The sequence below is a fragment of the Gracilinanus agilis genome, chromosome 3, assembly GCF_016433145.1.
Source record: "Gracilinanus agilis isolate LMUSP501 chromosome 3, AgileGrace, whole genome shotgun sequence".
In the NCBI taxonomy this organism is placed as follows: domain Eukaryota; kingdom Metazoa; phylum Chordata; class Mammalia; order Didelphimorphia; family Didelphidae; genus Gracilinanus; species Gracilinanus agilis.
The window spans coordinates 487,477,448-487,500,178 of NC_058132.1; the positions used below are offsets into that span (position 1 = coordinate 487,477,448).

The following is a 22,731-nucleotide window of genomic DNA, read 5'->3' on the forward strand; positions in this document are numbered from 1 at the left end:
GGGTTCTCCATCACTAGAGTCTTCGAGTAAAGACTAATGGTGGGTCTATTGCAGAAAAGATTCCTGTTTAGGGCTAGATCACTTCCAACTATAAGAGTCTGTGAAGACATTGGAATTAAGACAATGAGCTAGTTATTAGAAGTATTATTAAAATGGTGAGGACAGGGCATGTTCTAAATTAAGTACCAAGAAAACTGATACTTGATCTAGAAATAAAGGGTGACACCATGAACAAATTAGGGGAACATGGCTTGTCAGACTTATGGATAAGGGAAGAATTTATGACCAAACAAGACATAGAGAACATTACAAAAAATGAAATGGATAATTTTGATTACATTAAATTAAAAAGGGTTTGTACAAACAAAACCAATGCAACCAAGGGTAGAAGGGAAACAACAACAAAATTTGGAAAGTAATTTTCATAGCAAATTTCTCTAACAAAAGCTTTATTTCTCAAATATATAGAGAACTGAGTCAAATTTTTAAGAATACAAAGCATTTTCCAATTGAAAAAACTGTCAAAGGATATGATCAGGCAGTTCTCAAAGGAAGATATTAAAAATCTTTATAGTCCTATGAAAAAATGCTCCAAACAATTTTTGATTTGAGAAATGTGAATTAAAACAATTTTAAGATATCACCTTGAACTTATTGGCTAACATGACTAAAAAGGAAAACGATAAATGCTGGAGGAGATGTGAGAAAATTGGGACACTGTTGATAGAACCATGAACTGAAATAATCATTCTGGAGAACAATATGGAACCACACTATAAAGGGACATAAAACTCTGCATATCCTTTGATCCAGCAATACCAATACTGGGTCTATATATCAAAGAGATCAGAGATAAGGGAAGAGGACTGATTGGTACCAAAATATTTTTTGCAATTCTTTTTGTAATGGCAAAGAATTGAAAATTGAGGGATTGTCCATCATTTGGGGAATGACTGAACAAGTTGTAGTATGTGATTATAGTGGAATATTATTGTGCCAAATAAGAAATAACAAACAGTTTGAATTCAGAAAAATCTTAAAAGACTTATATGAACTGATGCAAAGTGAAGTGAGCAGGACTAGGAGAAACAATGTGTACAGTAACAGAAATATGACACAATGATCAATTATGATGGACTAAAAACTATTATCAGTTATTCAGGTTCCTAAGATATCCAGGAAACCAGGAAGAGTTGGTTCAAGACCTAAGCCTCCAACATACTAATCGTGTGACCCTGAGCAAGTCCCTTAATTTCTCAGTGCTCTAAGGCAACTCTCTGTGAGTAGAAGGTGCAAGCCTGCATCAAATAGAGGGAGTTTCTTTACCTGAGCTCCTTATACCAATGAAATCACTGGTTCAGTCCCTATTAAGAACTCCAAGAGTGCATTTCTTTTTCTTTTCATTTTTTTTTTTAATCCTTACTTTCTATTCTATTAACAACTCTAAGATGGAAGGACAAGGTCTAGGCCAGTGATTCCCAAAGTGGGCGCTACCGCCCCCTTGTGGGTGCTGCAGTGATCCAGGGGAGCGGTGATGGCCACAGATGCATTTATCTTTCCTATTAATTGCTATTAAATTTTTTTAAAATTAATTTCCAGGGGCGCTAAGTAATATTTTTTCTGGAAAGGGGGTGGTAGGCCAAAAAAGTTTGGGAACCACTGGTCTAGGAAATCAGTGTTAAGTGACTTCCCCAGAGTCAAAAAACCAGGAAGTGTCTGAGGCAAGATTTGAACCCAGGTCTTCCCAACTCTAGGCTTGGCACTTTATCCACTGTGCCACCTAGCTGCCCCTCCAAAGGTACATTCCTAACTTTCCAAGCCAAGTATACTTCTCAAAAAATGTCCTTTGAGGGGCAGTTGGGTGGTTCAGTGGATTGAGAGCCAGACCCAGAGACAGGAGATCCTGGGTAAAATCTGGCCTCAGAAACTTCCTAGCTGTGTGACCATGGGCAAGTCACTTAACCCCAATTGCCAAGCCCTTACCACTCTTCTCCCTTGGAACCTATAGCTAGTATTGATTCCAAGACAGAAGGAAAGAGTTTAAGAGAGAGAGAGAGAGAGAGAAAGAGAGAGAGAGAGAGAGAGAGAGAGAGAGAGTGTGTGTGTGTGTGTGTGTGTGTGTATGTGTGTGTATTTATATACAGATATGCATGAACTGGTGTGGGCATACACACACATATCCTTTGGCATCTCTGAGGAAGAATACTGGGTTGGATGGATAGACCCAATTCTTATGAAAATGAAGTTCAGATGATAAAAGCACAATCTATTTTAGTTATTGAGGGGAAAACAAACATAAAGTTGCAAATGCATATATATCAGTAAATGAGATTAACATAGGAGGAAAGAGTTTCCAGAGGATATAAAGATGATCAAATTAAAACATTAGCTCTTAATGAGATTAGGTGTAAAATTAGAATTACATCCTCCGAAAGTAGTTTTCAAAGTATATAAAGGGAAGAAAAGAAGGCAACAAATATTTATTAAATATCTTCTATGTGTACCAGGTCTGTGTTCATAAGCACTCTATAAAAATGATCTCATTTGATATAAAGGACATTTATATTAATCATGATGCTGGAAACTGAACAAGAAGGTAGAGAAACATTAAAAGGGCCAGAAATGATAGGAAAAAAAAGAACTTCCTCAAAAGCAAAAGCTGATCAAACATTAGAATGAGTCATTGAAACAGATTCTGGAATCCCTTTCTCTAAAAAGGAAGGGAGTCTCATTTAGTGAACACTGGAGAACTGGGGACTGATAGTTTCAAGTCCCTCAATGAAGGTTATTCATCTTTTTTTGGGTCATGGACCCCTTTGGTAAGCAGGTGGTACCTACAGATTCCTTCTCAGAATAATACTTTTAAATAAATAAGATCAAATGCATAGGATTACAATGGAAACTAATGATACTGAAATAGTTATCAAAACATTTTTAAAAGAATAAGATTTATGGAGAGTAGAGGAATTAATGAGGCAACAAGAGATGAAAAGCATTGTGAAACATAAAAGGGATAAATTTTAATACAGTAAACTGAAATGTTTTTGTATAAACAAATGCTGTCAAGATTAGAAGGAAAGCAGAAAACTGGGAAAAAATTTTAATTTTAATAGACAGCCCCTCAGATAGAAGTCTTATATCTAATATATAGTGATTTAGTTTATAAAATTACTCACAAAAATGAACAATATGGAAATGTTTTATGTAATAATACATGTATAACCCAGATTGAATTGTTTGCAAGCTACAGGAAGGAGGAGGGAGGAAGGGAATCATCTAATTCTGTAAAACTTATGTGGAAATTTCCTATTACATATAATTGGTAAAAATAAAATAGAATTATTGAGGGGGAAAAACCCCAGCATTTCTTTTTGTCTTGTATTCCCCAAACCTAGCACAATGTCTAGTACAGTGTAGTAGATTAATAAATATTTGCTAAAATGAAAAATAAATAAAATACATAGTGAATTTTGTCAAATAAATAAGAATAAGAGCCATTCCCCCAATTGATAAATGGGTAAGAGATACAATTTTCAGATAAATAAATCAAAGCCATATGATTAGAGAAATACAAACCAGAACAATTCTGAGATATCACCTCATACCCAAGAGACTGACTAAAATGACAAAAGGGTAAAGTGACAAATGCTAGAAGGGATGTTGAAAAATAAGGACACTAATGAAACAATTGGTCGAGTTGTGAATTGATCCAACTACTCTGGAGAGCAATTTGAAATGATACCTAAAGAGTTATAAAACTATGTATACCCTTATACCCAGCAACTTGACTGTTAAGTCTGATTGGGGAAAGAGGAAAAGAACTTATATATTCCAAAATATTTATAGCAGCTCTCTTTGGGGTGGCAAAGAACTGAAAACTGAGGGGACATTCATCAATTGAAAAATGGCTAAACAAATTGTGGTATATGATTATGACACAATACTACTTTGCCATAAGAAAAGATGAAAAAACTGAGTTTTAAAAAACCTAGAAAGAACCAGATGAGATAATGAACAGTGAAATAAGTAGAACCAGGAGAACATTATATACAGCCACAGCACTAAAACTAGAAGAATAAACTGAGAAGTTACTTCTAGAATATGAACAGAAAGGTAACACATGAAAAGATTTAATTGATATGAACATGTTGGTCTCCATGATGATATCCTATGTGATGCAGTGAGGGTGGGGAAGGGCTGGGACACTAGTGGATGAGACCTATTGTGTATATATGAAGAAGTATATGTAAGTCAAACATTTGGGAAACTGGTTTAGTGTAATACCTTCTTTTTCTTTATATATGGAAATGTTTATTTTGTTTAGATTTGTAAATATTGGGGGGGGGGGCAAAAAAAGAATGAGTTCCAGGGCTGTTAAGTGTCTCAGTGGATGGAGATGGGAGGTTCTGGGTTCAAATGTGACCTCAGACACTCTACCTTTGTGACCCTGGGCAAATCATTTAACCCCAAATGTCCAGCCTTACCACTCTTCTGCCTTGGAACCAACATACAGTATTGATTCTAAGACAGAAGGTAAAGGTTAAACAACAACAACAACAACAAAAAAGCTCCTAGAGCCCAGTTTAAGAACATCTGCCCGGAGGTACTATGTGGAGTAGGGAGTTAGGGGGAGTAAGGGTGTCTTTCCTAGGACTCCAGAGTGTCAACAATCAAAGGCCCTGGGCATCAGTCACTTAGGATACAAGAAGTGCACAGCTGTCCGCCTCGGAGAGAAAGGAGCCCACAAACCTCACTGGCTGATTCACGAACGCTTTTTCTGACTGCAATCTTTCATTTAATTTCATTGAGTTTTGGGCACAGGCTTTATGGTTTTTTTTTTTTGTTTGTTTTTTGTTGTTTTTTTGGGGGGGGATTTCGCTTTCACTTTTTTCTGCACTTAGCCCTGATACTTCTATAGTCTCAACTGCCCCCTAGGACCTATTTTCTTGTCTCTCCTCCTTGAATCCAATGCCTTGGCTTTTCCTCTCTCCTTCCCTTTCTGGCCCCTTCCCTCAGAAATACACCTCCATCCTTAGTCTAAGTTAATAATTAACTAAGGAGCAGTATGGTGCCAAGGCAAAAACAGTCAGATTTGGAGTCAAAGAATGCCAGTAAAAAACCCGGGACTTAACCTCTCCAAGGGATCAGTTTCTTCCTCAGAAAATGAGACTGACATCTAAGAGCAGTGACAAAGCAGCTTTCTTTAGGTCACTTTCCCCTAGTCACACCCATCTAATCTCCACTTCTCAGTGATGACCATTTGGAATCCAGGCAGGACATCTGCTGCCCTCTGCTGGTGTTGGCTTTGTTTACAATGAGGAGATAGTAATGAATCCTCTCTATCATCAGTTTCCTCTTCCCCAGGAAGGCCAAGTTCCAAGACACCGTGTTGCTCTTCTCTTGGTAAGTCTAACTATGAAAGACTATTCAAGAGGGCGGCTCCCTACCTCTAAGGAATGGGATGATTCCCCATAATATGGGGGAAAAGAAAATACGTGGAATGTAAGCCAATTTGTTTAGTTTTTTTTTTTAACCAATTATAGGTTATAACAAATTCCCACACAAATTATATGATCGAATTTAGCTCCCTCCCTGCCTTCCTTTCCCCCTCCTGGTGCTGGCAGGTGATTTGATCTGGATTACACATGTATTATCATGCAAAACATATCTCCATATTGTTCATTTCTGTGAGTAATCTTATAAAACCAAAACCCCTCAATATGAATCCAAATTGAAAAATAACTAATTGAAAAATCATATACAGGAATGAAGGCAATTTTAAATGTTAATCAGAATTGAAGTATGTAATGAGGCTATTTCAGGTGACTGTTTATGAGGACCGGAAAGATTTCTCATTGAACCTGTTAAAAATCTCACTTGGGCAATTAGTTTCCATAGATACGTAGAGCAATATCTGCTGAAGGTGACAACTGTCACTTTTTATGTTATATTCCTTTTCACAGAATCTCAAAACTGGAAGGGACCTCAAAAGTCATCTAGTCTTGAAGATTCCACTATAACTTCCTTAAACAAAAGACTCTCAGTCTCTACCTCAAGACTTACAATGATGGCAGAGCAACTCCTTCCCAATGCAACCCACAGCAAATCTGGATAGTTTGACTATGGGGAAGTTTTTCCTTTATGTCAAGACTAAATCTGCTCCTCTGGACCTTCTACCTATAGATCTACCCTTTGGGAACAATAATAATGCCCATTGTATTGGTGTTCAGTCATGCTCAACAATTCATGACACCATTTGGGGTTTTCTTCTTGGCAAAGGTACTAGAGTGGTTTGCCACTTCCTTCTCTTGTTCATTTTGCAGACGAGGAAACCGAGGCAAATAAGGTAAAGTGACTTGCCCAGGGTTGCACAAGCTAGTAAGTGTCTGAGGCCAAAAATGGAAAAATGAATCTTTTTAACTTCAGGTCCAGTGCTCTATCCACTGTGCCACCTAGCTACCCTAGTAACAATGATAGCTAGCAACACAAGTTATCTGGACAACAACTTGGTGAAGTAGGTGTTATTAATCCCATCCTACAGATGAGGCAATTGAGGTAGAGAGAGAATAATTGACTTGCCAGTGGACACATAGTATCTGGCAGAATTCAAATTCAAGTCTTCCTGAATCTAATTCAGCTCTATTCACTAACTGCCTCCAAACAATAATAGCAACTTACATTTGCATGGTCTTTTTTAATGTTTCATGTAAGTTTTCTTCACCCCAGGCCTGAGAGATAGGTTATGGAAATATTGTTATCCTCATGTTAGAAAGGAGGAAACTGAAGTTCAGAAGGTCAAAATGACTTGTTTTATGAGCATATAACAATTTTATTGGAGCCAGAACCTTAAACTAGGCCTTCTGACTTCCAAGTCAAGCTCTTTTCACTATAGCTCACTCTCTAAAAACAAGTCTATTCCCTTTTCTATAAAGGATTTCTATCAAAGCTTTCCAACATGCTAATCTAGATTCCGCCTTTCCTCCTCCCCATCCTGGTCTTCTCTTTTCCAGAATAAATATCCTAGATTCCATATATCAGTTTGTGCATGACAGTTTCTAATCCCCTTACTTTCCTGCTCACTCTGGTCAAGTTCTCAGAGTCTAATATAAAATGTTGTGTTCAGAACAGATCATTCTTCAGTTGTAGTCTAAGCAGGCAAACGACAGTGTGAAAGAGAATTTAACCTCTTTTTGTCTATTTTAAGTTAATCAAGAACTTGGAGTCCCCTACCTTTCACACTTAGTCATTAACAGTTAGTAAGAACCTTTTACTAGAATAGGAAGTTCATACCCTAAAAAACCACAGGCATTGCACCACCACCACCACCACCACCGGGCAGTGCTAGGCAAATTGGGAGACTATGATTGATTCCTGAGATGTGACAGGAGAGCTGATGGATGAAGAAAACTGCATATAAGTGGGAGCCTCTGGGACCTGGGCCTCTTTTGCAGTCTTTTGCCTCATGGGCATGAGCTCTGGTGAGGTTCTTTTGTGGCTTAGGATTTCGGCTTCCTGATTTAGACTTTAAATTATGGTGAAGTTTCAGCTTTCTGCATTGGAGACTCGGGCTGAAGAGGGAAACTTACTTGGGTGAAACTCTTGCCTCCCTGACGTGAGAGACTGCCCTTTGCGGTTCAGTCTCTTCGGTGTCAGTCTTTTGTGATTGAAATACCTGGCTGAAGAAACTGTTGTGGGCTGTTGGGATTCACATTTGCAGTCTTGAGGTACTTGGACCCAGACTTAGGGTCTTTTTAGCTAGGCAATATTTTCTACCTCCTTCCTACATTTCCCTCTCTGACTATCACTATTTTGTAGTAATAAACCTATTAAAGCTACTAACAGTCTTATGACTTAATATTTAATTAGATTATAAATGGCAACCACAATTTTTAAAATTCTTATATTTCTCAAATCCATTTTAATTATTACAACAGCAAGATTATTATCTCCTTTCTTCTAGACTAACAAATTTAATACAGCATTAACTTTTCCTACTGCTATGACTTAAAGTTGGGACTTAAGACCATAAGCTCTTAAACTGAACCAAATCTCTTTTTTTCCCCCTTTTCCACACTTAACTTTTGTTTGTCTCACAGCCACTCATCCTGTTGAATTTTTTTAACCTTTACCATCTTAGTATTAATTCTAAGACAGAAGAGCAACAAGGGCTAGGCAATCAAGGTTAAGTGACTTGGCCAGGGTTGCACAGCTAGGAAGTGTCTAAGACCAGATTTGAACCCAGTAGCTCTCATCTCAAGGACTAGCATTTTATCCACCGAGCCATCTAGCTGCTGAGCCACTTACCTGCCCCTTGTGATTTTTAAGTGTAAGATTAGATTTTGCATTTCCTCTTATTAAATTATATCTCATTAAATTTGGCCCATTTTTTCAACCCTTTGCAGTTCGTTATAGATTCTGTTTCCATCATTAGCTCTGTTTTTAGCTCTTTAAGGTACAAACTTGGCAGGCCTCTGACAGTCTTGATTTCATTAGATGAGGGAATAATTCAGAATACTTTCCTAGCACTTTGGGAGACACCATTGGGCATTCTGCCTTAAAGAGGCAGATGGATAAAGCAATGGCACTTCTAGTCCAACTAATCAATACCTCAGCAGCTTGCCAGAGAATATCCACATTCTTATTCTTCCTGGCATGTACATTCTGTCCCAGGAACCGCAACAGCTCAGGCAGGCACGTTTGACTACGAGATCGAGGTAGACCTGAAAAAGAACAAACCCTGCACAGTTAAGGGCTATTTCCACTCATTCTCTCATATTCTTTCTCTCTGTCTCTCTCTGTCTCTGTCTCTCTGTCTCTCTGTCTCTCATATCAAAGATCAGGCCTAAAAAAAGACTGAGAATCCAGTATAATGATGCTTTTTGAGAAAGGAAAAAAAGATGAAGGTAAAGAATGCAATGAGGATAAAACAACAAAATATCTTTATTTAATTGAAAAATATGTAAAAATAAAACTTCTCACAGTAAATTTCTTTTAAGACTGTAGTTACATTGTTTTCATTTTGAAGAGATTTCATTTTAGGGATGTGGTTTCAGGGGTGGCCTATAAAGAACAATATAGTAATAATACTCAGAAAGAGATGAGAGGAAGTTGTATTTTTGACTGTTGGAAACAAAAATTTTAATCAGAAAGGGTCAGGGGGTGGTGAAGAAAATCTTAAGGATGGAGGTTGCAGTTGCGAACCAGGAATGAACTCAGGGTTGCTATGTGGTCTTCTAGTTTTTTCTATTTTTATTTCAATTTTCATGTCCATCAGCCAGTCACATAATTTTCCTGTAGCTAGCAGTATACTTAAAGGAATCAATTTAGATTTTCTGGATGATTTAAGTATAGAATGAAAAATCTCTATTTCCTATTAATTCTGATTGATCTCGTCTATTTCCACCATTAGCCTACAATCTTTCTGTGCTCTTGCATTTCGAAGATCTCATTCCTCCTTTTATTACCGAGGTTTCATATATTAGTCAGATCATTCCATCCTAGGAGATTGGGAAAACCTTCAAGGAAAGGCTGTTTGGACCTGTATTAGAGAATGTTTTAATGACTAATTTTCTCCTCTAACAGTCAAGCAAGAATAAACACAGGCCAATGAAAGATCTGGAAGAAATAGACTTCCTATTCCTTCTCTGAAATCCTAAATGCATTTATATACATTATTACACCATCTTTTGACCTTCTCTAATTGTTTCAAAAAGACTGAGCTCAATTAAGCCAAAGTCTATGTCTTATTTCTTCTATAGTATTCCCCATAACCCTTAAGAGTTTTGGCATATAAGAGATGCTCAAAAGGCAATAAAGTGATTAGGCTAATAAATAATTAAGTCCAATAGTCCTAACCTTTTGAGTCTTACAGATTATTAACTTACGCTGAGTATTTTCCCTGATTAGTAAGACCTTAGAGAACCATTAAATCCAAGAGGAATACAAACTCTGTTTATTGGCTACTCTTCGAGCTTCCATTAAACTTCTTGAGCCACTCTCCAGCCTTCTTGCCAAAGCTTTGGATGAGAAAAAGAATTCAAAAGACGGAGCCAAATATTGCTACTTAACCCTCTTGCTTGAAAACAGTGGGAACTGTAAAATAATAGCATGGCATTCCTTATTTGCTTAACATTTACTAAATACCTGGAATTTTATGCAAGAGCAAGGATATTTCCACTTACCATGTAGAATACCTGTGTACCAAAAGTTTTAAATCCCTGAGAGTAATATTAATGCTTGAGCTGGGTAGTATTTCAATAGAAGGAATAAAAGGAAGCAAACATTTTAGTAGTGGGAAATAAGAATAGATAAGTAGGGTAGGTCCAGATTATGAAAGGTCTTGTAAGCTAGAATGTTTTAGGGCAGGGAATAAGAAGCTATTTTAGTTTACTAAACTGGGGAGTAGCAATATGAAAAAGGCATTTTAGAAAAATATAGCTGGTAGTGGTCTAAGTTGTAAGAATAAGGAAAAAAGGATACACCTAAATGATAACAGACATTTATTATTTTGAATTAAACTGGGTCATGACTCCCCTGGATAAACAATTTTTGCTTTCTTGAGTGAGATGAACAAAAATCACCCAATTGCTTCACAAAAGAATTTAGTTGACATTGAGAGTATTTATATCAGAGTATTTTTCCATTTTGCTATAATTCCAAACAAAAACTTAATACATTTAATGTGTATGGGAGGTGCCAGTTAATATCTATAATAAAAAGAAATACTCACAATCATCAGGTAAAACTTCCTTGAATTGCTCAAAGTAAGAATTTAATCTCACCAAACTCTCCACATTTATAATTTCTTGCAAAGATGTGTCTCCAAACCTATGGATGTTAGAAAGGAAATATTAGTCTGTTAGTGGTGCTTTTCTCTTTTCATTTGATTTCCCCCCAAATGAATACTAATATTTTATACCCTTTTTCTTCAAAGTATAAGAGTATCCTTTTTTCCCACATTAATGATTTTTTTAAAGCCTGGGATTTCATAGGTATACAACAGTCCTAGGGAGGAACTTCACTGACCATCTTATTTGCCACTTATAGCCTTAGAGAGTTGCCTTTGACAATTGGAAGTTATATCTTGCCCAGGGACACATAATAGATATGTGTCAGAGGAAGGACATGAACCTAGATCTCCTTGATTTCAATGCCAATTCTCTATCCACTATTCCAAGGTTCCTCCATGTCATCTTATATATTTATAAGTGTATGACTTTTGGTTATATATAACATCTACTATATTAAAAATCTCCAAATATGGTCTGTCCAAGCTTGGCGGCTAAAGGACCCTATTGTCTTACAGAAGTGGGACATTCTCTGGTTAGTAGCCATTCTGTTTTAATTATTTTATTCACTACACTTTCTTATCTGTGAAATAATCATCAAACTTATCACTATCTAATAGGGCTCTGAGTAAATGGAAACTGTTGCTTAGTTGTTTCAGTTGTATCTGACTCTTCTTGATCTCATTTGGGATTTTCTTGGCAAAGATACTAGAGTGGTTTGCCATTTTCTTCTACAATTCATTTCATGGATGAAGAAACTTGCCCAGGATCACAAGAACTAGTAAATGTGTTTGAGGCCAGATCTGAACTCAGGAAGATGAATTTTCTTGACTCTAGGCTTGGCACTCTTATACACTATGCCACCTAGCTGTCTTGAGTACAAGTACTTTAAATCTAAAAGGCATTATCTTCCTTGGAATTTAAAAGCATATTCTTTTACAAATGTCCACTAATTACTTGAAAGGGTGCTGTTACTAAGTCCTTGAGGGCAGAGAGCAAGTTATTCATCTTAGAACCTCCTGGAAAGCCTGGCATTGCAATGCAAGCATACTTGTTCCAAATCCACAGTTTCTGGACAAAAGGAAATAAGACTAAGACATTATAATAAACACTATCAAAGCAACTCAAGAAAAGGAGAATTTTAATATTTTTTTCTTGTTTTCAAAAAGACTTAGATTTTAAGAAAGGTTAATGTTTGTGAATTAATGGCTTGAGGGGGAGGGTATAAGGAAGAGAATGGAAGGAGAACCATTCCTGACTTCTCTTTTAATGGGTTTGTCATAGTCTGACACTTCAGAAAGATGGGAGAGAAATGGCATCTGGAACTTCTGATTTTGACCTGTTGCTTCCGCACTTGAACATGGCATGAATTCATATGTGCCGTTAGTTAATTGCCTCATAAGATCCATAAAAATATGGCTGGGTTTCTTTCATGTGTCTGACAAGGTACAAAAAGTACTAAGAGCTCAGACAAATGTCAAATATTGTTACTTAACATCTGCTTTAGGCCACATAACAACCTTTTTCTCATCATGAACGCATGAAGCTTTGTACTAGTTTTTTCTGTACCTGGCTTATCTTCCCCACTCTAAGCTCCTTGATGGCAGAATCTGTTTTACTTATCCTTGTATTTCTCCCAACACCTAGCACAAAATTATACATGTATACATGTTTAATGAGCATTAGAAAACACATTTTCCTTGCAGTGGATTTAACCTCCATCAAATTTAATCCAATCTAAAACCTATTTCTGTCATTTAAAAACAGAACTTATTTAATTGGGCACCTACCTCTCTGCCAAAGTTTGTTGCTCATTAATCCCCACATTGAACAGGACAGGTTGAACTCTTAGAAGCATGCCACTCTGAATCTCCCGGGGGAGCACATCAAAGAGCGTGCCTGGCAATGGAATCCTCACATTAAATCCATCACTTAAAAAACAAAAACAAAATGGGGGATATTAAGATGTTTTCCAGGAGAGAAAGAAAAGGGGTAAAGGGGATAAATTACACTTAAATATAAGAAAACAGATATGCCTGTTAGCTTTTAGAATTTAAATGCATATTACATTGCTTTTTTTTTTACCGATTTCCTGTGATTACAGGGAGCATGTCTGTTGATGAATTTGATGTGGCCTGCGTTACTTTAAAGGTTACATTCCTCAAGTCCATAATTCCCAGGCTCATGTCCTCTAACATGGCCAACTCCTCACCTATACCAAAGAAAGGGAACAGGAGACTTTAAATACCAAGTATTTACTTTCCATATTTCCCCTTCAAGAGAAAATCATTTACCTTTTTATATATTTCTGTGGTTTCTAGTTCCACAACAAACACACTATAACTGAAGTGAGCTCTGAGAAGAAAGCAAATCAGTAACATTCTTAACCTTTGTTAATAATAAAGTGCATCTATAAGCATTTATTAAACTCTCTCTGTATCATCTTCATGTCTGGATTTTCTTCTTCCATGGATAAATTCCACTGGTAAATCCTATCCTAAATTTCAAAACTAGTCAGGAGAAACATAATCTAGACTTTCAAAAATTACCTGAAGTCTATAAAAGAACTGCAATGAAAAAAACAGTATTAAGACCAATGTAGCCCAAAGGTGCTGGGAAGTAGAGCTTCTTAATTTCAAGAGCATTGAGAAAACAGTATACCTCTCCTCAGATAATGTCATATGTATAGTTGGATCTTTAGCCCATTTTTCTTAGGAACCAACTCCCATCAAAATTCTTCCTTTATTATGTTCCTTTTCTCCTTTAAAAAGGATATGTAGGAAATCAAACATTTAATTGCTCCTAATTATCTAATGAGACTTTTTTAGAGACACTGATATCTGAAATTCCAAAAGATAATTGCACCAACTTTAAAGAGCTCCAAACAATATATTTATCCTGCAATTCATAATGATAATGAAGATCATAGGTAACATTTATATAGTGCTTTATCATTTGCTAAGTACTTTAAAAGTAAAATCCTCAAAATAATCCTGGGAGGTAGAGGATATTATTTATCCTCATTTTATAAATTAAGAAACTAGGGCAGACAGTAGTTAAGTTGCCTTGCCCAGGGTTAGAAAGCTAATAAGTGTCCCAGACAGAATCTTAATTCGGGTCTTTCTGACTCTAGATCTAATGTGCAATCTAATGTGTCACCCAGAATTCTCTCAAACTCAGTATTTTGGCAAAAAAAAAAAAAAAAAAAAAAAAAAAAGACTCCAGCCCTTAGATCCAAAGGGAGCTGTTCTCACCATAGGTACTGAGGAGACTTTCAAATTGGGCTAATAATCCAATGGTGTAGAGTTGCCGCAGGAAACCATCATCATGGAGGCAGTTCCTTAGCTTGAGGATGAACCCACAAATTAGTGCAGTCAGCTGTAATAGAAATGGGGAAGCAGGGGAGGAAGGAACATGAAATGGGTAGAGAGAAACATTTCCACCCTAAGGTAACAATACAAAAGGATACATGTCTCTACCTTTAGGTAGTGAGTTCCAGTGGCTTCATTATTCAAAGCAGTTTATAAGACATAAAATTATTAAGCCTCAGGACCTCCTAAGAAGGTGGGTAGGTAGAAAATATCTTAATTTGGGGGATATTAGTCAGACAGCTCAGAGGTACAGGAGGACATGGGATGATGAACATAATAAATGGGATGGCCTGCTGCAGATCTCCCTGAACCCTGGTTCTTCAACCAAGAGGCCAGTTAAATTCAAGCTTTGACAGTTCTGTCTCAGGCAAAGGATATTCCTTAACTGAAGCCTTTAGGAAACCTGAATGAATTCTGAGGTCACTCTGAGGATCCAGTTTAAACAACCTTCAGAGAGCTGAATGAGAGCAGAACAATAAGCCCTGTTGATTTCCATGAAATGAGCTCCGGACTAGAAATGTGTTCACTTTGTTCCATTCTACTCAATGTGAGAATTCTCATGGGGCTGGATGGTGAGCCCCTAAGGGCTGATGAGAAAGAAAGAATTCCTTAAAGACCAACTGGTCTTTCCACAATGGTAGCTATTAATACTTTAATTTAAACTCTTCCTTTGGCTGTTCTGTCAGAAAGATAATGAAAATGATTAAAATAAAGAATCTAGGTAAACCATTGGATTTATGTAGCATGATGAAGGGGAACATGGATTTCAAAGAAAGTATATGAGTCATTCTGTTCTTTCTGTTTTGGGTTTTTTAGGAGGGATTGGTCCTCTCCATCTTGCCTAGACATCCACTCACAAACCCAATCCCACTACTTTGTTTCCAACCTAGGCCAGTCAGTCTCTCCTTTGGCAGCCTGGAGACTTCCCACTCTTGGGAGCTTGTCATGGTGATGCTACACTTAGTGTGAACACTCAATTATCTTTTCCCTTATTGTGGCCCGATTCCCTTATTGTGAGCTCCATCATCCATAGAAGGAATTATAAGTATGTGCCAATATAGTCAATGGTGATTCTGTTCCGATGCTGGGGAAAAGCTTGTTTGACTTGTACAACTTCCGCTAAACCCTTGGTTCAATATCTACTTTGACATAAAACCAGCAAGTGGGCATATTCTCCTCGCTGGGGTGAAGCAAATAAGAAACCAATGCTAAATTTTGGGGCAAAAATGGGGTCACATCGTAGACTTTCTGCCTTGAGTCCCCCTAAGTTTAGAAACCTCCATTTTGCTATGAAACAGATTTGACATAAATTGGGTTAATCAGTTATTACTGAATGGTGGGGTTGCTCCCCAAGATGGTAGAGAAGAAGGGAAGATTCACAGGTATTCAGTTGATTTGACAAGATTAATCTCCAGAGGCTGTTAGGCTAGGGAGCTGCTCATCTAACAGTTATTCTGTTACATCATCCTTTGGCTTACAGTTTGGCAGAAGACAACATCCCTGCGATACTGGAGCTTCAGGTACATAGCTATTGTTGGAGCGCTGTCCTGCATTAACAGGAAAACCATTGCTTTCTTGGCCTTGTCACTCATCATGGCTACGCAATCTGTGAGTGTCGTCAGCAAAGGGTAAAGAGCCTCACTCCATTCACCTAAGCGTGTTGGGGAGTGGGAGTTTTGTGAAAGAAAAAAGAGAGAGAGAACATGTTAAAATTCAGGCTCTGAAAGAGAGCAAAATTAATTCAGTTTAATCAATGACTGACTCTGTCCTTAATTCTCTTCTCCCCCAACCCCATCCATCTTCTTCTCTTCCCATTACAACCTGAGGGACACAAATAATACATTTCAGAAATTAGATGAGAATCACTCAGGTTTCCTAACTCCTAGGCCAGTGACATTCCTAGAAACTCAGGTGGATACACTGCATTCTTATGTAGGTGATATATTCCCAATAAATATGGCATTTCTGGTGCCAAGAGAAATCAATCTTAAACATGTTTTGGGAGTAAAAAAAAGATTTAAGGTAATTGTCAAGACCGTAGAAAACAGCTACTCATGGTCTAACTGCTATCTAGTTTTACTCAATGTATAAGATCCAGCCTATCAGTCACTGCTCTGGCATTCATCTAACAAGGAAGAATTAAAAGTTTTATAACTCAGTTGTTTAAAATTGGGGTAGGTGACCTTTTCTGAAAAAATAGGGTAACCTTTGTCCCTGTCTCTCAGCCCTTCCTCTCATGAACAAAAAGCATTTTCTAAATGCTCCTTCCAGTCTCACTTTTCAAATCTTAAAAGGAAGTCTTTTTCACACATCCTTTTTTTGAGTTCTCATATTTTTTTCCCTGTTATGTTCCCTAATTTCCACTGCCACGTCAATATTCAAACATATATTTTTGTCCTGGTTTTCTCATGGGAAGATTAAGACATAATCCTGATGTTGTGCCAAAACAACTTTTTAAAAATACTACCTTAGGGGAAAATGTACAGAATTAGAAGGAAGGTTTAGCTTTTTGTTTTTTCTTCTTTCTACTTTCAAGATATTTCAAAAGGTATTTTTTTTAAATCAGATATATATTTAAAGGTGACTCCAGTCCTGAAATGCAAGTTTTATTATAAATACTGGGTAAACAGATTATATCAAATCAGATATTGTATAGTAAGAGTCTAATCATGAGAGATCAGGGAACCTAGTGCCTTGAATAAAGAACATCCATTGAAGTTGGAAGGTATGAAAACAACAAAAACTTAATGGACTAATTTCTCTCTTGACTATAAAAAGTGATTGCAATTATTCACCAAGAGATAAAGCAACCTTTTGCTTCCTGTAACAGACAGTCCAAGAAAGGGATGTGAAAGAAACGACCACACTCTGATTTTGTTAAATTACTAAACATAAATCACAGAACTAAACTAAAAAACAAATTTATCCAAATTCTCTTTTTTCAGGGGTGCTGAACAACTTTGGATAAGGACAAGAGTCAAAGAAGACAAGCAGGTATCAGTGACTTGTGATCTGCATTGATGTATGCAATACACACATCAATGAGATGGCATTTCCACCAGAGTACTGGAGGGGGACAAAAATAAAAAAAAAAATAAAAAAAACCCTTAAGTGTTGGTGGATATACATTTTCATATTGAAGAAGTTCAAAATTTTAAAATATTCTAATTCTATAAACAGGTTTTTAAAAAGTACACGTGTACACAAGTACTTATCTATAAAGGAAAAAGGCAGGTCTAAATTTAAAATCTAGAATGAAAAACTGGTACTAATTCAATTATGACAAAAAAAGCACTGAATTGGGAGTCAGAAACCTTGAGTTCTAATACTTACTTTGTCACTATCATCCTGTGCCACTTCACCATTCTGAGATTTTTCCTTGTCTGTAAAAAGTGTACTGGGGGGAAAGGGATTGGGGGATACAGCTATATGGCTCAAAGGATACAGAGCCAGGCCTGGGAATAGGAGATCCTGGGTTGAAATCTGGCCTTAGACACCTCTTAGCTATGTAACCCTAGGCTAGTCACTTAAACCACATTGCTTTTCCCCCTTAGAACAAATACATGGTATCAATTCTAAGACAGAAGGTAAATTTTTTTTTAAAGCATATTGGAATGGGAAGGACTAGGTGCTCTCTAAGGTTCCTCTCAACTTCAAATTCCTATGCCAGTATGACTATCATTTTTTTTCAGATTTTATTGATGTCAATATCATATAGCTATTTTCTCTGAACTGTAAATGACAATTTTCTTTTGGGAATTAATTACTTTGGGGGTGGATAGGAATTAGGATTCTCTTTTTCTCCCTGTTCTATGTATGGTTGTCGGTTTTATATTGCTTTTTTTCTTTCTCCCTTTTGGATAAGCTTATGTATACACAAATAAGTTTATTTTTATAATTTGAAAAGAGATTACCATAGATTCTCAGATTTGGAGAGGTTTTTAAGATCACACAGCCCAATTTGTGAATTCTACGTAGGCTTGTCTAGGTGAGATGACTAAAGTGAAAGTGAACCTCTGTCTTGATAGAAATTTGTTTTATATTAGCAAAGTTAGAGTCATGATGAACTGTGTTCAATATTGGATGTCACATTTAAGTGAGGCAGAGAAGGGAAGTCAGAACATTCCTCCAATGTTTGAGAGTAGGAGTCACGGTATCTATCTTTGATTATATTAAAAGCTGTCAAGAAAATGAATAGACCACATGGGCATTATTTCTGTAAATAGCTCAAATATGACCAATGAACAGAAGCTTATTTGGGCTCAATGTAATGGGAAACTCTCTTAAAACAGATGTGTTGGAAGAAGCTATCATATAAAGTAATGAACTCTCTTGCCATCAGGAGCTTTGTAAAAAACTCTAAGATGGAATAAGAAGTTGAAATAGATGACTGCTAAAGGCTCTTCCAAATCTAAGATTCTATAGATTCATGTAGCTAAGTTCGGTAGCATTTTTAAAAAAAATGCTCCTCACACTCCCAATATATTAAAGACAACAAACAATTCCATTGGAGATGTCGAGAGGAATTTCTGAAGCACATTTTAATATACAAAGTGGCCAACTAAGTGTTTGAAGGGCAGAAATAAAAAGATCTTTTTTAATATAATATTTTCTATACAATTATAAATTTAAAATATAATAAAAAATTTAATTCCCACAAAAATGAAAAGTCAACTAATTCGTGCCAACTTATAAAGACTGATTACCCAGTGATTTCACTACTTAGCTTTTGTGCTTTGATTTTATTCCAGCAATAACAAGAACTTTACATAAATACAATTTATGTGACTAAAAAAGATAGGGATAACAACTGGACCTGTGATTTCACCGGCACAGGAATAGCTCTTCTGGATAGGAAACTCCATCTACAAATTATGTTGGTACCTTCTCTGAAACTTAAGAGTTTGAGATGGCTGCCTGGAGTACTAAAAGGTTAAATGATTTGTACCAGGTCACATAGCCAATAGGTTTCAGAGACAAGATTTTATACAACTTTAATATTAAAATCTCTAAGAATAGCACATCTAAAATAAGGATAAGGACACATTACAAAAGTGAATATTTCAAAGCCTTAAGTCCATTTTAGGAGTAGATCTAGAGATATTCTAGATTAGACCAATGGCCTGGATTCATTCTAGCCTCCCAGTTACCAATATAGGATTTCCTCACAGTAACCTCTAAAACTGGTTAATTTGCTAAAACAGTAAATTAAAAAAAAATAGCTGCTCAACTTCATTTTAAGGGAGGGCTCCCCCAAAGGAAATTATCCAATACCAATGAAATTACACATCTAGCCATTCCCCATGTTCTTCCCCCCATTCAAAAATCATCTAACTAGACAGTTGTTTCTAAGATGTCTCTATCAGTGATCCTCAAAGGAAAATGGAAACTGTCTTGTCCTGTAATCATATTTAGGTTAGAGCTCCTTATTTTGCTCTTTAAAGAATTCACCAAAGGACTCTGATGCTTCACTGTGGAATGGATTTAACCCTGAGGTCTTAAAGAATGCCAACAGTACCCATGCTGAAAAGGCTTTGACTACAGGCCAGCTGGTAGTCTAATCTAGCTAAGGTTGTGAAGATTTATTACTAGAAGGGTAGCCACCTTAGTTATTAATGTTTTTTGTCTATAGTAACTCACAAAGACCGCTTACTATAGCACTGAAAGACTGTGATGTGGGTAGGCAGAAGAAGAAACATGGAGGAGATCACAATTTCTTTAAAGTATGGATACAAAATACCAAGATTTAAAATATATTTTTTCCATCAAAACTCCAATTCAATGCACAAAAACTACCCCAAAAAGTGACATCACATGACATAAATTATTCCTTTGTAAAGTGAACAATCACTAAAGTGAGACTTTCACACTTAGGGACATCAATCAACAGAGCTCGGGATAAAATGACTAAGGAAATTCCAGTGGTTGTATTGTATTCTATAATTCTCTTACTGTAACTATTTTGCTATCACTTAATGCTACCATTCCTCACAGTTCTGTTTCAAACTTTCTATTTTCTTTTTAAGTCCCCAACCCCACTCCTACCACCCCTATTCTCAGCAGGCAGCCTCACTTTCTACTTTCTTAATAACATTAAGTCTAAGTGGGAGGCAATGTAGTACAATGGAAAAATGCTGGATTTGAGAACATGACCTAGGTTCAAATTTTGCTTTTGGCACATACCATCTATATGATTTTGAGTAAGTCATTTAATTTCTTTGGACCTATTTTCTTCTTTGTAAAATGAGGAGTTGGATGAGGCTAAGGTCCCTTCTATTTCTAAGTTTATGATCCTATAATGGAAACTTCCCTAATTCCCATATTTTTCAATTAAAAAAATAACCTGTTTTCACTTAACTTCGTTTCCTTTTGTTTTTGAGGAAGAGGCTGGGTTTCTTACTCTTTCAAAAATTTTTTAAAATTTATAATATTTATTTTCTGTCTTTCTCTCTGCTCCACTCCCACCCCACTCCAAAAAGTCTCTTAAGTTCTTAAAAGCAAAACAAAACAACACTCAGGTTTCGGTTATCTAGAAAAACAAAACACACAAAAACAACCCAAAATGAAAATATATTCTTCTACTTCTATGCCTTTAGTGGCACCAGCTTCTACAATGAGAACCCTCCTCGTGCATCTCCAATTGCTGAAATTCTGGGTCCAGCTCCCATTCCCCAGCTTCTAGGAAGCTTTTTCTGATCCCTAAACAAATAGTAAGCTCTCCCTCATCTGAACTCAAAGCAACATAGGACAGAATTACAATCGGAGTCTAATGCGGCTGAATGTTTCTCTGTTGTAAACCCAACTAGAATATAAGTTCTTTGAGGGTAAGGATCATGTTGTAAATTCATTTTTTTATCTCCATCAATGCCTAGTACAGTATTTTTATTAAGCATCTAACTTTTAGCAAAATTTGTTGAATGAACAATTTTTTAAACTAGCTATTAAAATACTCTTAATACTTTGTATCATAGGATCATAGTTTTAGAACTAGAAGGAAACTTACAGAAGACTGAGTCCAAACCTTTCATTGTAGACATGAGGAAGTGTGAAGCCTGGAGAGAATAAGTGACTTGTCCAAGGCCACACTGCTAGCAAACATCTGGGGTGGTATCTGAACACCAGATTTCCCTGACTCAAAGTTCAGCTCCCTATTGCCCGTGACATTTTGTCTCTCTACAAAGGTACCTAAAGAAAAATGTGCTCATTTTTCTATAGATGTTACCCTAACTAAATATTAACCCTTAATTTAATAACAATAGAATATCAACAGAAAGTGCAAATCTGCAGAAGCCATGAATGGAAAACACACATACCTGGGCTGGATTCTTCAGGAGGGGGGCTGCTATCTGCACAGAAATGGAGGTGCAACATGCATGATTAAGTAGCAGCAAAACAGTCTAAACATAAGCAACTCAAATGCTCAGGGCAAGGGCATAAACAGCTTTCAGTAAAGCAGCTGAACAAACAGCAGAAAACAGGTCATCAATTTGCTGGACCTGACCAGAGCTTCACACAGCACCTGGCATGTAGTAGGCATTTATGCTTACTGATTGATTGACCACTTAACAGAGAGTAACATTCATGTGATTGGACTGCTAATATGAATTACAATCTTTTTTTTGTACAGAAATGCAGATTATTCATATTCTTAGTCAGTTCTTCAACACAAAATGTTCATTAGAACACTGGAATTAATGTTACAATGTGACATATCCCTTTGGAAAGCTTATAAGCTGAATCACATTGTAAGTGCAAAACCTCTATTTGCAAGTGAATATGCATCAAAAGACCTTAGAGATTTATAGACTAACAATGAATGAAATTCAAGATCAGTTACCTGGCCCGGTGTCCCTTCTCTCTTACTTTTGGGAGAAGTATGTTTAAGATTCAAACACAATAAGGTTCAGTAATGAAACCATTATGCCCCAAATTGACTACTTCATTTTTCTGGATTGTGCAGATACTCTGGGCCTGGGTGGGGGAGTTATTAACATTTTACCAACCAACACTGTACCTCACCTTATAAGCAAATTTTTTTTTTTGAGACTGGGTTTCCTTATATTTCCTAGGCTGGATTGGGACAGAAGCTGTTCCATTAACAAACTGGCAACTTAATTCTTCTTTTGGCAGCCTGGGTGTGGCCTCTTTTCCTGGGGTCTCCCCATACTGGTTCTTTTTTTTTTTTTTTTTAAACCCTTGTACTTCGGTGTATTGGCTCCAAGGCAGAAGAGTGGTAAGGGTGGGCAATGGGGGTCAAGTGACTTGCCCAGGGTCACACAGCTGGGAAGTGGCTGAGGCCGGGTTTGAACCTAGGACCTCCTGTCTCTAGGCCTGGCTCTCACTCCACTGAGCCACCCAGCTGCCCCTCCCCATACTGGTTCTTGCCTTAGTGTGAACACCTGATTAGAATTAGCCCCAGCTCAAGTAGTGCACCCTCCTCAGCCTCCCTAGTAGCAGGGATCATTTCAATTTCACTTCCTTAATGAATCCTCTAGCTCAGGGGTCCGCAACCTTTTTGGCTGTGAGAGCCATAAACGCCACATTTTTTAAAATGTAATTTCATGAGAGCCGTA

General features: G+C 36.9%; 1 protein-coding gene across 8 annotated transcripts in view; it reads right to left on the bottom strand.

Moving 5' to 3' along the window:
- Positions 1 to 22,731, bottom strand: part of INPP4A (inositol polyphosphate-4-phosphatase type I A) — an 85,910-nt gene that overhangs the window by 18,874 nt on the left and 44,305 nt on the right. For 7 of the 8 annotated variants that reach the window (XM_044670421.1, XM_044670417.1, XM_044670423.1 and 4 more), the window contains 7 exons: positions 21,472 to 21,504; positions 15,637 to 15,809; positions 14,042 to 14,165; positions 12,873 to 12,999; positions 12,578 to 12,718; positions 10,730 to 10,827; positions 8,608 to 8,720 (listed from right to left, as the gene is read on the bottom strand). In XM_044670421.1, coding sequence (XP_044526356.1) covers positions 8,608 to 8,720; positions 10,730 to 10,827; positions 12,578 to 12,718; positions 12,873 to 12,999; positions 14,042 to 14,165; positions 15,637 to 15,809; positions 21,472 to 21,504 — 809 coding nt within the window. The remainder of the gene's footprint in view (positions 1 to 8,607; positions 8,721 to 10,729; positions 10,828 to 12,577; positions 12,719 to 12,872; positions 13,000 to 14,041; positions 14,166 to 15,636; positions 15,810 to 21,471; positions 21,505 to 22,731) is intronic. The other variant, XM_044670424.1, reaches the window with a different exon arrangement.